The sequence below is a fragment of the Protopterus annectens genome, chromosome 6.part0 (assembly GCF_019279795.1).
Source record: "Protopterus annectens isolate FY-2018-M chromosome 6.part0, PAN1.0, whole genome shotgun sequence".
Classification (NCBI taxonomy): Eukaryota; Metazoa; Chordata; order Ceratodontiformes; family Protopteridae; genus Protopterus; species Protopterus annectens.
In genome coordinates, this window is record NC_056737.1 from 917811051 (window position 1) to 917826758 (window position 15708).

Genomic DNA, 15708 nt, shown 5'->3' on the forward strand with positions numbered 1-15708 from the left:
GGCATTTCGGCCATATCCTCCCATGCTGAACAGATATTGTATACCCTTGGAGTGACACCAAAAATTAAGCCAATTATTAAACTCAAGCTTCTGTTAATATTGTGGCATTATCCTTGGAGAAGGTAGAATGCTGATCAATGCTAGTCTCTTACTGGTCTGGAAGACTTAACCTGAGAGTTCCATCAAGTTTGTCATCATATAGGCCAGACGCATATTTCTCTGATAATTTACACCCACATGGACTATGAGTCGTACTGGTCCAGTGATCTGAGTTCATATATGATCTGGTAGATCGTGGCCCATGATAGGCATCTGACTCTGACTTTCTCCTAACTCAGCATGGTGAGGAGAACATCTGTGTGTTTCACAATGCAGTTTTCTATTACCAAAATATTGGGTTGTGTGTTGTGCTGCCTTATGGGCATAAAAGTTGAGGCTAAATGAGTTGTGGTTGGATGTGCTGTGGTGGTGGAGTTCTTTTGGGGCTGCTGAGGATATTTGTTGCAGGTACAATTTCAAGGGGTATTTTTTGTTCAGGAAGATTATGTTTAAGAGCCTTGGCATATGTAGGTCTGTGTTTGATCCTTCTTGCATATGGTGGGTGTAGTGTATGCTTTAATGACAACCTGACTGGTGCAATGAGGGCTTTGCTTCCAATAACATTGACATTGTGTAATTACATTTCTCACACACATTCTCAGTTTTAGGGTTTGTTTGTTGTCAGCAAATATGAGGCAATTGCTACATTTTCTTGGGATGGCCACATCCATTAAAGCTGGCTGCAGAGATAGCAGGAAAGTCAATATCCATAGTTACAGGCACCTTTTACTTGATCAGAAGGTTGCTGAAGGATTATAGAGTAAAAACAGGAGCATCTTATGCAAAAGTTGAGGGGCAATCCATGTCACCACGCATGCTAGTTTCCGTTTGCTCATTTGAAGCTAGAGAAGTTTAAAGGGTAGTTTTACAGAGAAAAGGTCAGTTCTAAGTGTCTGCCACTATGCAGGGCACTTCTAGAACCTGCTGTATGATGAGCAGCATCGAGCAAACAGGTTAGCTTTATATTGGCAGAGAAAATGGAGTAAACACAGAAAATAGGCTTTTGATCAATTAGAGGGTTGCATTTGAACTTTCTCTGTGATTCCCAGGTGAGAGCATACCACTCTGCCCCCCCCAACAATGCCACTAGAGTAAAGTTCTGGGTCTCATTAATGTAAAACCACAGAGGCAAACCCCACAGGTGAGAGGACTAAGCTACAAAGAACTAAATAAACCAGACAACACACTAATAAAAATTGCTGAACATTGCAGGAGTAGGTCAGTGAAATGCAAGGGCACTTTGTAATGAAGAAGTGCAATAAATAGAATGCATAATACAACAATACGGAAGCAGCACAGTCCGAATAAGTAAGTACAAACATGACCAGAAGTAATTAGCATGTGCTTGGATTGCACTGGATTCAAGCCAAACTCTCTGGAAACAGCAGTTATGTCACCAAATGTTTGTGATCTCTGTGGAAAGGACTTCACTTTTTCTTCTTCAGTCAGTATGGTGGTTGACTGGAATTTTCTCAGATCCATGGTTTAGTCTGATACCAAAGGGCCACTCATTTCTTACTCATGAATTTAGCCCAGATGAGGCACATTATTCCAAGTTTGAATTTAATGATAGTGAGTCTTGCATGGGTAACGTCCATGAACAACTGCAGAGTTCTCCAGTTTCTCCTCACAGATGAGGACCTGGTGAATCTGCAGCAGGAGCAAAACTTAGCAGCTAGAGTACTTAGGCGAAGAACAAGTGCCTGTCATAAAACTTTTGTTCTGCACAATCTGCACTGTATACCATTGCTGCCAGCTGTGTCTAAAATTCTAACTTTTACCTACTGTGCCTTCATGATCTGGGTCCCATAGCTCTCAACCAGTCAGAGACAAATCCAGAAATGATCAGGGAGAATCAAGGGCATTTTTAATGTATTAGTACTATTAATTTTAGATCAACACGAAAATGCAAGTCCACTGTTTGGCACAATAAAGGTTGTCCTCCAATACCACAGTACTATAGAAAGGCGAACTCTTACAAAGTAGAACCAAAGCTCTTTATTTCTACATAAAACACACAGATTGAGCGCGCTTTCGTCTCATATCGCGAGACTTCATCAGAATCTAAAATTACAAGCATATCACATTCTTTAAATATGCTCCCAAAGAATTCAATGATTCGATTAATAACATTCAAATCAATTATGTTGTTAATCCAATCCAAATCAATTTATGTATATAAATATATATATATCTCACATTAAAAAAACATTGTTAAAATACCATTGTTGAAGTTCATATAGCCCTGTCGGCATAATAAAAGCATATTATGTATATATACACAAAACTCTAATAAATATCTGAATAAATAAATAAATAAATTTAATTAATTTTAGATATTGACAGAATATGAGAATATGAATTAACATACATTTTCTGAAGTAAAATAAGTCTATAATTCTTCATTATTGTCCTTGTTTGTTAAATGTAATTCACTACCTCCTCGACAAGAGCCCCTAGTTTTAGCAGAGATTAAGAGAGACAGACCTAAAATTTGAGTTTGTGAAGGGGCTGCTGATGAGGGGCTACTGGCTGTTATAAGTTCCCAGCACAAAACATTAGGTAGGTTTTCTGCATTCAACCAGCCCTTTGGAATCACCTGTTTTTCCTGATTTCAGGCATTTGATTCCAAGTCTTCCTCCAGGAGAGTCTGTCTGAATCCTATTACAATGGCATATCCTCTTAATTTTAAGTTAGTGACTATGTACTCCTGTTCTAATTCTGTTTTTCTTGTGAATATATTTTCTTGTGTTTATTTGTCTGACTAAATAAAGCATAAAAAACAAAATGACATAATATAAAAGTAACTTTCACTTTACTTTGAATCGATTCAGATTCTTCCATGTTGCAGTAATATATTTCAAGAATGCCTATGTTTTTCATTAAATGTGGACTGTATTGACTTTACTTTCTTGAATAACTTTAGACTTGGAACACAGAAGTCCTCCTCTAGTTCTGATGTCATACATAGTATTTTAGCACCTTATGGTTATCATTGTTTTGGCATTTATTTGTTTGGAATAAATGAGACAAAAGTAAGTTCAGTTTGGTCTTGGCCTGATATAACTGAACCAACTTGAGCAGTAAGAGAATGCTGCTTTCCCACAGCAACCACAAGTAAGGATTTCACAGGTAATAAATTTTGACCTGTTTTTAAAAACTGTCTTACCTCGTATATAGTTGTTATATGATGATTTCAGGTTCCTACTGAAATTCAAGTAATGGGAATGTACACAGTCTGAGGTTGCATCTCAGTGCCATCTGTATCCTGTGGTACAGTACCTTGAACTCACTATAGATAGATAACTGGGATGAGGCAGCGCATTCCCCCTACAATGGTGGAGTCCCATCAATAATACTTAAAAGTTGTAACAGCCCGTTTCAGAATTGTTGTTTTTCTTTTGGAGTAGCAGTTCATGATTCATAGTATTGGAACTCACAATGTATGATATCACACTTCTGATACGCCCACTGCATTTTCTTTACCACTTTATCCTTAGTGTTTAATGCATAGCCTTCATTCATTCATTTTCTGATACCTACATTATCCTATTCAAGGTTGCAGGTGAGCAACCAGTGGGTGCAAGGGAGAGAATTTATTCTAGATGGGGCACCAGTGTGCCAAAGGGCAAACAAGTTAACACATGCTGAAAACTAATATGTACACCACACACAGTCTCTGGGAAGTTTGGAAGTTCACTAGTTTATTTTACCTACATATGTTTGGACTGTGAGCAGAAACCAGATCATCTGCTGAAAATCCGCACACATACGCAGGGAGAACATCTAGACTGCACAAAAGGCAAGTAAGGCCAAGAAATGAAACAGAAGTAAGCCCTGTAAAGCAGCTACACTAACTACTCTGTCACTATGTTGCTGTACATCATAAATACAAGTTTTATAAATGACTGGCTTTTTTAATGCATCTCTTCTTTAGAGTAGTGTGCAAGAGTAACTGTAGTTCTGTATTGTGCCTTACAATGGCTGCTAGTGCCTGCAGTTTCATTTGTAGTTAGAAGTCATGCAGTCCAAGAGACTGTTTTATATACACCCTTTATATCATTTAAGTTGTATATGTTATAATTCATTCAATGCTGTTATCAGTTGCACAAATGAAGTTGCTGTACACTGAACAGCCATGATATATATAAAGCAATTTAACATTGTATATGTTTTTTAAAAAACTTTTTAGTTTGTCTAATATTTTATTTGTTTATTTGCGCTTTATTTACTGTCAGATAAGAGGTGCAGTAACATATATATATATATATACAATATGTTTGCTTGAAACATGTTTTTTAAAAGTCAAGCATTTATTCTGTTTTAATTAATCAATTAGTAGATTTTCCCGCGCTTTAGCGGATGTATATAAACCTAACAGTTTGACTTGATAAATTATCTGATGAAGCGTGGATGGACCACGCGAAAGCGCTCATCTTTTATTTCTATTAAAAGTTTTTGTACTTTCCAGAGTTGCCACTGTGTTTCGTTCAGCTATTCGCATCTTGTTTGGATTATTGCTCGCTCCTCCGTGTTTTGATACTCCACTACGTTTTTACATTGCCTTGTGTTTTTTTGGTGCAGTATCATTAAGCAGGAACGCTGACTTTCTCATACGCTTTTGTCACTACTTTTTGGCCAGCACTTCCAGCACACTATGGAGCCTATCATCAGTTTGGATCCGGAGCCGAGGGACACATCTTCGTTGTGGGATGGACTTATACACATTCACAGCAACCCTTTATTGTCTCTGGACTTCACAGGAGAGGCTGGGCTCACCAGTCTCAATACGAATGGTGAGAATCTAACAGAATTTCATTCTTTATTAAAGACCTTAGAAGATAATTTATATCAACTTCAGAGGTACGCCTGGCAAAGGCTACATCTAGAAGCGTGTATTCACTTTAAGGTAGTCCCCAGGGGCATGCGGGTGTTCTGTATGCCCACTTACGGGGATTCACATCCTGAGCTTCTTAAACGGTGGCAAGATTTAAATATAGAGTTGAGGTTTAACTATGCTAAATTAATGCTTGACTATTTTTTACCACTGGAAACTGAATTAAGAAACAGGACTGACCTTATGTATAAACAACTATTGGAACGGTTTACTTCAGAGTACTGCATTGATAAAATCAATCATACATTCTCACAAATAAATCTATTCAGTGATAGACTGAGAGTCACCAAACAAAAGAAGTTGCTACGTGACTACCACGATTTTCAAAAAGGCCAAGTATTTGTTTGGCCGAGATATCAAGCCTCCCAAACCACGAATTCATTGCCACAGCCAGAAACGGCCTCTGTTTCTAAATCTAAAAGACCTGCTGATACTAATAATGTTATACCATCTTTACCTCAGGTGCCTACATCTATGATGAACAGAGAAATGGGTGCGGCAACCTTACCTGAGACTAGTCACATTGAAACTCACATCATTGACACACCCCCTCCCAACCAGGAAGCTCTTTTTCATCAAGGACTCTCTGCCACTACGGGAGCTATTCCTAAGAATACCTTGAGTGCTTTGCCTTCCTCGGCAACTTTTTTACCGTATCAGAAATGGTTTACACCACATCCCGTAAGGGGGCGATCTCACAGCAGGGATTCCCGCAAGAGGAAGTACTCAGCGGAACTACCCGGTTACAACAGAAGGAAAAAGAACTGACTTCTGATTTACTGTTTAATCTTTCTAGCCTTGTTTTGGATGACTCAAGCGTTCATGTTTTAAACAGAGGCCTCAGCTTTATTCCGGCCACTCCGGCAACATTGACTGATACGCTACTCGACCTCAGGTTGTTTTGTAGAAGGTTGTGTTTAAAATTGCTGTTTAACAATAATACTGTTTATGATCAGGGGAATATACCCTATAGGACAAAAAGTACATTCATTCCTATCATGCCTCCACACATTGAATGCTTTCTTAAGGCTTGTGAAAGTCAGTATTATTTGATGTTTAGTAAAGCAAATAAAAAAGGTAGATTTTACAATCTAACACCAGCAGAGACTCGTTCCCTTAGTGAACTTAAACAGAACACTCATATTGTTATAAAACCAGCCGTTAAAGGAGGGGGAGTAGTGGTTTTAGATAGGCAGGAATATACTACAAGTATGCTCAATATGTTATCGGGAGTTGATACATACACTCCCATAACATCTAGAGAAGTAACACAAATTGTGAAAACTGTTAAAGATGTTCTGTATGACCTCCTCATGTGTCGCCAGATTAGCCAGGAGACTTTTGAGTTCTTGTGTATAGAACATCCCACCATACCAGTGATCAAAGGGATACCCAAGGTGCACAAGGGTATGTATCCAGTTCCCCTTAGACCTATTGTATCAGGGGAAAACTGGATTACAGCACATGTCTCTAAATTAATAGAAGATATTTTGAGACCTATAGTAAATCAGTTTTCCATTATACTAAAAGACACTTATGACCTACTCAGTGATATCAAAGATTTAACACTAGACAGTCATCATTCATATTTGTTTATAACATTGGATGTTAAGGACTTATTTACTTCGATACCGAATTATACTGGAATGGAATATATAAAAGAACTACTATCTAAAGAAACCAGCTTTTCTAGTGATAGAATCATACTGATAGGTCAACTTTTAGAACTGGTACTATTCAATAATGCATTTATGTTTGGCGGTTCTTGTTATTTGCAAAAGTGGGGGGTGGCCATGGGCACCCCTGCAAAACACCTATGCCAACTTGGTAGTCCTGTGGTGGGAGAAGTTACATCTTTTTACACATGAGAACTTTAAGTTTATTAAATTCTATAGGCGTTTTGTGGACGACATCATAATAATTTGGGAAGGTTCATTGGAACTGTTTGAATCATTTTTGCAATACCTGAGTACCACCACCACGTTTCTACGTTTTACTCAAGAAACTTCCAACACAGAAATAAGTTTTCTTGATGTTACTCTTAGATTTACCCCTGAGGGTACTATAGATTCAACCCTATACAGGAAGCCCACATGGAAAAATTCCATACTATGCTTTGATAGTATGCATCCCAGGCATATCTTTCAAGGCATAGTGAAAAGTCAGTTCGTAAGGATTCATAGATTATGTAGCAGAATAGAAGATCTAAACACAGAAGCACATTCTCTGGAGAAATTATTTATTAATAGAGGATATAATCCTTCCATGGTCAGGAATATTAAAACTGGGATATTGGGCGACATTATACCCACAGCGCAGGAGAATAAAGATTTGAAATACATGAAATACCATTTTAATCACTATAAGGGAGTAGATGCCATAGATAACCATATCAATTATATCATCACATACACCAGTGACATAAAAAACATACAGCAGGTTATTTATAATAACTGGCACATTTTAACTATAGATTCTCACACTAGAGACGTTGTGAGTAAACAACCCAGGTTTCTATATAAGAATAGCAGAAACCTCAAAAGAATCTTATGTGGTGACCTCCACATTAAGATAGATGAGGGTAGTAACTTAATTAATAGCATTCAAACTAAGAACTTTGGCACATATCCTTGTTACAATTGCAATAGATGCAAACACATAACCAAAATACAACAATTTAAGCACCCCAACACTGATTATGTTTTTAGACCTTACTTCCGTGCCAACTGCAACACTCGCAATTTGATCTATCTTGCCACCTGCATCAAATGCGAGGCTTTTTATGTAGGATTAACCAAGAGAAAATTACAGGAACGTATTTATAATCATTTATATGATATACGTAAAGCTGTAGAAACCAATGCCTTGGCAAAGCACATCATGGAGTTTCCAACTCACTCATTCTGCTTTAGAGTCCTACAAGAAGTAAAACAAGATCAGAGAGGGGGAGATAAGGAGAATTATTTGGCACTCATGGAACTTAACTGGATATTAAGACTGGGTGCACATATAGAGCCAGGAATCAACGCCCATCTTTCTATTAAACCAGCATTAATATCCAAGAAGTAAGCACATGGTCTTTATGCACATGATTTAATACACTATGTTGCATCTATTTTGCGATTGTTGTTTTATGTACATATATATATTTTTTCATATGTTTACATATATACATACTATGCACCCAGTGTTCACTTGTATTGATATTTATTATCTGGATACAGCCTAGCATTAATTGATTTCTCATTTCAGAATCGTTTATTTCATATATTTTTTGTTCACATTTTTATAATATCTACAAGTTTTGCAATGTTGTGACATTGTGTATATGGAGCAGACTTTGATGCAGATATTAATCATTAGTTATTAATTTTAGTATTTATGTTTTGATTTTGAATTTGTACAGTAACATTTATTATATATTCTATATTCATTATATGTATCTTTGACATATTAACATTCCACACATTTTATATACACCCTTTATATCATTTAAGTTGTATATGTTATAATTCATTCAATGCTGTTATCAGTTGCACAGATGAAGTTGCTGTACACTGAACAGCCATGATATATATAAAGCAATTTAACATTGTATATGTTTTTTAAAAAACTTTTTAATTTTAGTTTGTCTAATATTTTATTTGTTTATTTGCGCTTTATTTACTGTCAGATAAGAGGTGCAGTAACATATATATATATATATATATATATATATATATACACAATATGTTTGCTTGAAACATGTTTTTTAAAAGTCAAGCATTTATTCTGTTTTAATTAATCAATTAGTAGATTTTCCCGCGCTTTAGCGGATGTATATAAACCTAACAGTTTGACTTGATAAATTATCTGATGAAGCGTGGATGGACCACGCGAAAGCGCTCATCTTTTATTTCTATTAAAAGTTTTTGTACTTTCCAGAGTTGCCATTGTGTTTCGTTCAGCTATTTGCATCTTGTTTGGATTATTGCTCGCTCCTCCGTGTTTTGATACTCCACTACATTTTTACATCACTTTATCCTTAGTGTTTAATGCATAGCCTTCATTCATTCATTTTCTGATACCTACATTATCCTATTCAAGGTTGCAGGTGAGCAACCAGTGGGTGCAAGGGAGAGAATTTATTCTAGATGGGGCACCAGTGTGCCAAAGGGCAAACAAGTTAACACATGCTGAAAACTAATATGTACACCACACACAGTCTCTGGGAAGTTTGGAAGTTCACTAGTTTATTTTACCTGCATATGTTTGGGCTGTGAGCAGAAACCAGATCATCTGCTGAAAATCCGCACACATACGCAGGGAGAACATCTAGACTGCACAAAAGGCAAGTAAGGCCAAGAAATGAAACAGAAGTAAGCCCTGTAAAGCAGCTACACTAACTACTCTGTCACTATGTTGCTGTACATCATAAATACAAGTTTTATAAATGACTGGCTTTTTTAATGCATCTCTTCTTTAGAGTAGTGTGCAAGAGTAACACTAGTTCTGTATTGTGCCTTACAATGGCTGCTAGTGCCTGCAGTTTCATTTGTAGTTATAAGTCATGCAGTCCAAGAGACTGTTAAGGAGTCTGGGCTAAATTCCCAATTGCCCCAGAGTACTGTTTGGTTAAGTGATTTTCTCAAGGTCAGAAAGAATACAAATGAAGATTGAGGGTATGAGCTTGTTAATGGCTCACAGCCTTCATCCACTGTGTCAAATGCAAATTGCTATCCAGTAAATGCAAAAAAGAAACATGCAGAAAAGATCATGTTCTGTTTTCTTTTTTAATCAGTTCTGGAAAACGTACAAGTTCTACAGAACGTGTACCCTCAGGAGGCAGAAGAGACAGCTCTGGAGACTCCAAGAGTAATCGCAACCGCACAGGATCTACAAGCAGCTCTTCCAGCAGTAAGAAGAACAGCGACAGGTAAATGCATTTTCTTGTTAAAATGGCACTTATATAAAATGGCAGTTATATTTTTCAGTTCATATCATTATTAAATTTCAGGGTATATTTTGATTCTGGAAAGCAGTAATTCTTTTCTGTCCTCCGCATTGCTGTTTTATCACATAACACTGCCACTGTCTCTGAAAAAATGTAGTTTTCATTCTGCTTCCTTCATCTGTTTCCTTGTGATAGTTACTGCAAGAAAAAAAGTTTTCACGAAATATGTAAGTTTGTTCCTTCAGCTGCTGGAATTTGTGATGTCCTTCAAGGATGCATCTGCAGTCCTTACAAATGGGTTGTCCTGTCGTCAGGCAGCCCTTCGGTCGGCCGGATTCCAAAGTCTGGGTCTGGCCTCGGCTGGTGTCGCACTTCACCCGACGTCATAGCTGCAGTTATTCGGGTATAAAGGCATCAGCCGACGCCATTTTCCTCAGTCTTTCTTGCCGCGTGGCGCCCGAAGCAGAAGCTGTTCGCAAGTGCCGGTCGGTCAGAACCACAGATTACTACTACCGAAAACTACTTCGAAGACTTCTAAAAAGCTAAGTACCCCGTTGGGGACTCTTTCTTGCCTCAGCCGATGTCAGAAAAAGTGAATAACTGTTTAACTTGTGGGAAACAAATACCTCATAAAGATTTCCACTCTTACTGCTTACCTTGTCTAGGCCCAGACCACGACGTCACAGCTTGTCTAGCCTGTGCTTCTTTTAACCGGCGGACGCTTAGACGTCGGTCGGAGTTTGCCGAGGAGTTTTTCGGCTCCGATTTTGCTTATATTATGCCGTCGGATCCTCCGACTTCGCAAATTTCTAAAAAACGCAAGGAAAAGGACCAACACTCACGGTCCGCGGTTTCGGCCGAAACCGCGGTTAAGCCAACCGCGAGTGTCTCTGTTTCGGCTGAAACCAAGCAAGCGGTTCCTCCTTCAGCCGAAAATGTTCCTCCTGCCGAGGCCTCTTCTAACCTCGTGGAATCGGCTTCTGATATCCCACTTACTGTTACAGTTTCTCAGGAATTATCAGACATTATTCCCTTGGATATTTCAACCCCTGCACGTAGAGCTGCTAGGCCACCTGCAGCCATGTCCATTAAGGCCTTTGCCAGGGCTAAAGCAGCTAAAACTACTAAATCTATGCCTGCTAAACCTCCCTCTCACAGGCCTAGCTCTAGTTCACAAATGCTTAGTTTAGCACAGGATCTCATTTCTTTAATCCGAGGATCCCAACCTCAACCAGACAGGGCCTCTCATCCGCCTCCAGAGAAGAGGCCTAGAGCAGAGCCCCCTGAGCCAGTGTCTTCGGATGATTCCTCTGATGATTCAAATGATACAGACCCTCCAGAGGCCCCATACTCCCCTTATGAAGACTCTGATGGTGAAGAGTCCATTCCTTCTGCCTCTCCGCCTGAGGAATTTTCCTTTGGGGAAACCCTGCATGCTATGAGGGAACAATTTCAGTGGCAGGGCCAGGATTTTTCAGATTCCAGAAAAAGGCTTAGAACTTTTCTGCATTTACCATAACATAGGCCTTTAGCCATACCTCCAGTTCTTTCTGTTGTAGATGATGCATTTAATGATGCTTGTACTGCTCCTGATTCTCTGCCTCCGGCCCCTGTTAAGCCCGATAGATACTACAGGGTCCCGGACACACATTACCACTTATATAAGGCTCCCCTTGCAGATCCAGAGACTATCTCCCAAGGACCTAAGGCTGTAGCAGCCACCTCTGCCAAAACCCTCCCTCTGAAAGGGAATCCAGATCCTTAGAGAGATGGGGTAAAAGTTTACACTTCTGCTACTCTTTCAGCTAGGGCCTTGAACTGTCAATTTCACATGATGCAGTATCAAGAATTTTTACTAGATCAGTTAACCAAAAAAGTGTCCTCAGATGAAACAGTAGACAAAAAATATGTGCAGGAAATGGTACATAACATTCAACAAGTCAGTAACCATTCCCAAAAGTGCGGCTATGATGCACTGGAGGCTTCCTTTAGATCAGCCATGACTGGCACAGTCATCAGAAGGCATGCATGGCTAAAAGAACAGGCCTTACCAGACCATGTCAAATCAAAACTATTAGATGCTCCTATGGATAAGATCAATTTGTTTGGCTCTCCTGCACAACAAGTACTGAAGAAGATGGAAGAGAAGGCAAAATCTGTCCAAACAGTAAAAGATTTCTTGCAGGTCCAACCTCCGAGGTTTAGCAGGAATTGGCCCTCCAAGAATTGGTCCTTTCCAGACTCCTCCAGAACTCAGAGAGGTAGGAATAGGCGTTCAAGAGGCAGAAGCCAATCCAGGGGTGCTTACAGAGGACGTCAGTGGCAGGGCAACAACCAGCAAGGCACAGACACAGCCACCACCACAACTACTGTTCAATCACAGTGACTTGGCTCTGGCACCGCCTACCAGGGAACAACTGCAAGCACCCTTAGGCGGGAAGCTAGCCTTATTTACGACAAACTGGCATTACATCACAAGAGACAAGTGGATTTTACAGATAATAGACCAAGGTTACAGGTTTCACTTCCATACTCTACCAGGGAAGAGAGGAATGCCAAACCTACCTCCAGATCAAAAGGCAGAAGCACTAAAACAAATATCTCAATTATTAAGGATGACAGCTGTAGAAAAAAGGTACCATCTATGGAGCAAGGGAAGGGATTTTACTCCAGACTCTTCCTGGTACCAAGAAAAGAAGGCAAATGGAGACCTATTCTCGACTTGTCCGCTTTAAACACATTCCTCATTGTTCCAAAATTCAAAATGCTGACCCTACAGCAGCTTCTTCCCATGCTGGGCAAGGAGTCTTGGCTGGTGACTCTAGATCTCAAGGAGGCATACCTGCACGTCCCCATACGACCAAACTGCAGAAGATACCTCAGATTTCTTGCAGGATCAGAGCATTATCAATTCTCAGCATTGCCCTTTGGCTTATCTACTGCACCCAGAGTGTTCACGAAATGCCTGGCATCAGTAATTGCTCATTGCAGGCTTCAGGGAATCCAAATCTACCCATACCTGGATGACTGCCTGATACAAGCGGACAACGAAAGCAAGCTAGCAGAAGATTTACAAAGGGTCATTTATCTGCTACAAGCCCTGGGATACACAGTCAATTTAAAAAAGTCAAGACTGATACCATCCCAGAGAATAACCTTTTTGGGTGCAGAGTTGGACACATCAAGGCAGATGGCATTCCTAACAGTAGAAAAACAGGAGCAGCTACCTCTCTACTTCTTGGCCTTAACAAAACAGAACCATCTGACAGCAAGAAAAGTTCTGCAAGCCTTGGGCTTCATGGCATCCTGCATAATATTGGTTCCTCATGCCAGGCTGCATATGAGAAAACTACAGTGGTACCTAAGGAATTTATGGTCTCAACACAAGCACAGCTTGGAAACCCAGATTCCCATTATTCCATGCCTGAAGCAAGAATTCCTATGGTGGGCTCAGGCTTGTCAATCAAACACAGGATTGCCCTTTCACAGTGCTCAACCAAGCCAAACCATCACGACAGACGCCTCAGACCTCTGTTGGGGGGCACACATGCTGGGCAAGTGCATACAAGGCTTATGGTCTCAAAACCAACTGCACTACACATAAATCTAAAGGAAATGCTGGCAGTAAAACTGGCAATTCAGGCATTCAGACCATTCCTTCAGCAAGGTCTATTGATAAGGACAGACAACACCACAGTTATGTGGTACATCAACAAACAGGGAGGCACACACTCGTACCCTCTTTGCCGGATGGCACTGGATCTCTGGAATGTGGCCCTGAGCTACAACATACAGTTGAAAGCAATTTTTGTACCAGGAAAAGAAAACATCCTAGCAGACATTTTAAGCAGGACTACCACGGATGCCCACGAATGGATGCTGCATCCGGGCATCTTCAAAACCATTACAAAAAAATGGGGACTCCCAGAAATAGACTTATTTGCATCCCCACACAATCACCAACTAAAGAAATTCTGCACAAGGACGTACCACCCACTTGCTTGGAAGGTGGACTCCCTATCCTTCAGTTGGAAAAACATGGCAGCATATGCATTTCCACCACTTCCTTTGATGCACAAAGTGCTATTGAAGATCAAAGAGGACCGTCCAAGAATCATTCTGATAGCTCCAGACTGGCCAAGGCAACATTGGTACCCATTACTGAGGAGCATGTCTCGGGAACAAATGTGGCCACTACCCCTGGTTCCCTTGCTGTTAACACAGAACAATTACAACAATCTGCATCCCAACCTGAAAACTCTGCAGCTGACTGCCTGGAACATTGCATAAGACCAATTAACCCAAATTTATCCCAAAGGGTTAAAGATATTATCCTTGAGGCTCGCAGACCCTCAAGAAAAAATTATTCATCAAAATGGAAAAGATATCTCATTTGGAGTACTGAAAAAGGAGAAGATGTGTCACTGGTAAACATAGCCAACATTCTGGAATACTTGGCAGAGCTCTTCCACACAGGCCTGTCCTACTCCATCAAGATTCATGCATCAGCTATTTCAGCAGAGTACGACTTGGATCCTCCTGTCTTCTCACATCCTCTGCTCAGACAGTTTCTGAGAGGAATTAAAAATGTAAAGCCTCCTAGGAAGCCACCATTACCAGCATGGGACTTGAACTTTGTGCTAGAAAAATTGACACTTCCTCCTTTCAAACCAGCAGCAACATCAGAATTGCAATACTTATCATGGAAGACTGCTTTCCTGCTGGCAATCACTTCAGCAAGAAGGGTATCTGAACTTCAGGCATTAATGGCAGTGCAACCCTTCCTGATCTTCCATCAAGATAGTGTCCATGAGAACAAATCCTTCCTTTATGCCTAAGGTGGTTTCCAGAGTTTCCTTAAATCAGGCTATCCACCTACCTACATTCTTCTCTAACCCACAGAACAGGGGAGAAAAACTACTACATACCTTGGATGTGCATAGACAATTACGCTATTACCTGGACAGGACCAAGGGCAATAGAAAAACTGACCAGCTACTGGTAGCATATGCAACAGGAAGGGAAGGAAAAGCAATTTCAAAACAGACAATCTCCAAGTGGATAGGAAATTGCATTAGATTTTGTTACTCCTACCATGGAAAGAAAACTCCAGAGAACATCAGGCCTCACTCTACAAGGGCAACAGCCACTACCACAGCCTTCTTACGAGGAGTGGCTACCAAGGACATTTTAGAAGCTGCTACTTGGAGCTCCGTGCATACATTTGCCAAGCATTATAATTTACCTTTATACTCTAGATCCCGAGCAGGCTTTGCCACTGCTGTTTTGCAAGGGATCCTAACTACACCATAACTTTATTTGTCCACCTCCCCCAGTTTGGCTATGGTATTCTACCCATTTGTAAGGACTGCAGATGCATCCTTGAAGGACATAGTACAGTTTTGTACCTACCATAAATGTAGATGTCCGATAGGAATGCATCTGCAGTCAGGATTACCCACCCCTTCCCTCTGTGGTGCTCCTAGGGTATTTGCCCATCTTATAGCTAGCTGGGGGAATCTATTATGGTGTATTTGTTGTAAATATGTACATACATGCTTATTTTTTGTGTTTGCTCTCTACTATTTGGAATCATTGGCATTTATCCAAATTTAGCCTTCCAAGAGGGCACCTGGCATCTGGGGCAAGAAACACTGAGGAAAATGGCGTCGGCTGATGCCTTTATACCCGAATAACTGCAGCTATGATGTCGGGTGAAGTGCGACACCAGCCGAGGCCAGACCCAGACTTTGGAATCCGGCCGACCGAAGGGCTGCCT

General features: G+C 40.2%; 1 protein-coding gene across 1 annotated transcript in view; it reads left to right on the forward strand.

The window, feature by feature from the left end:
* The window catches only part of EML1 (EMAP like 1), a 1110860-nt gene that overhangs the window by 691774 nt on the left and 403378 nt on the right, over positions 1–15708 (forward strand). Inside the window, exon 5 of the mRNA XM_044073595.1 lies at positions 9777–9911. Coding sequence (XP_043929530.1) covers positions 9777–9911 — 135 coding nt within the window. The remainder of the gene's footprint in view (positions 1–9776; positions 9912–15708) is intronic.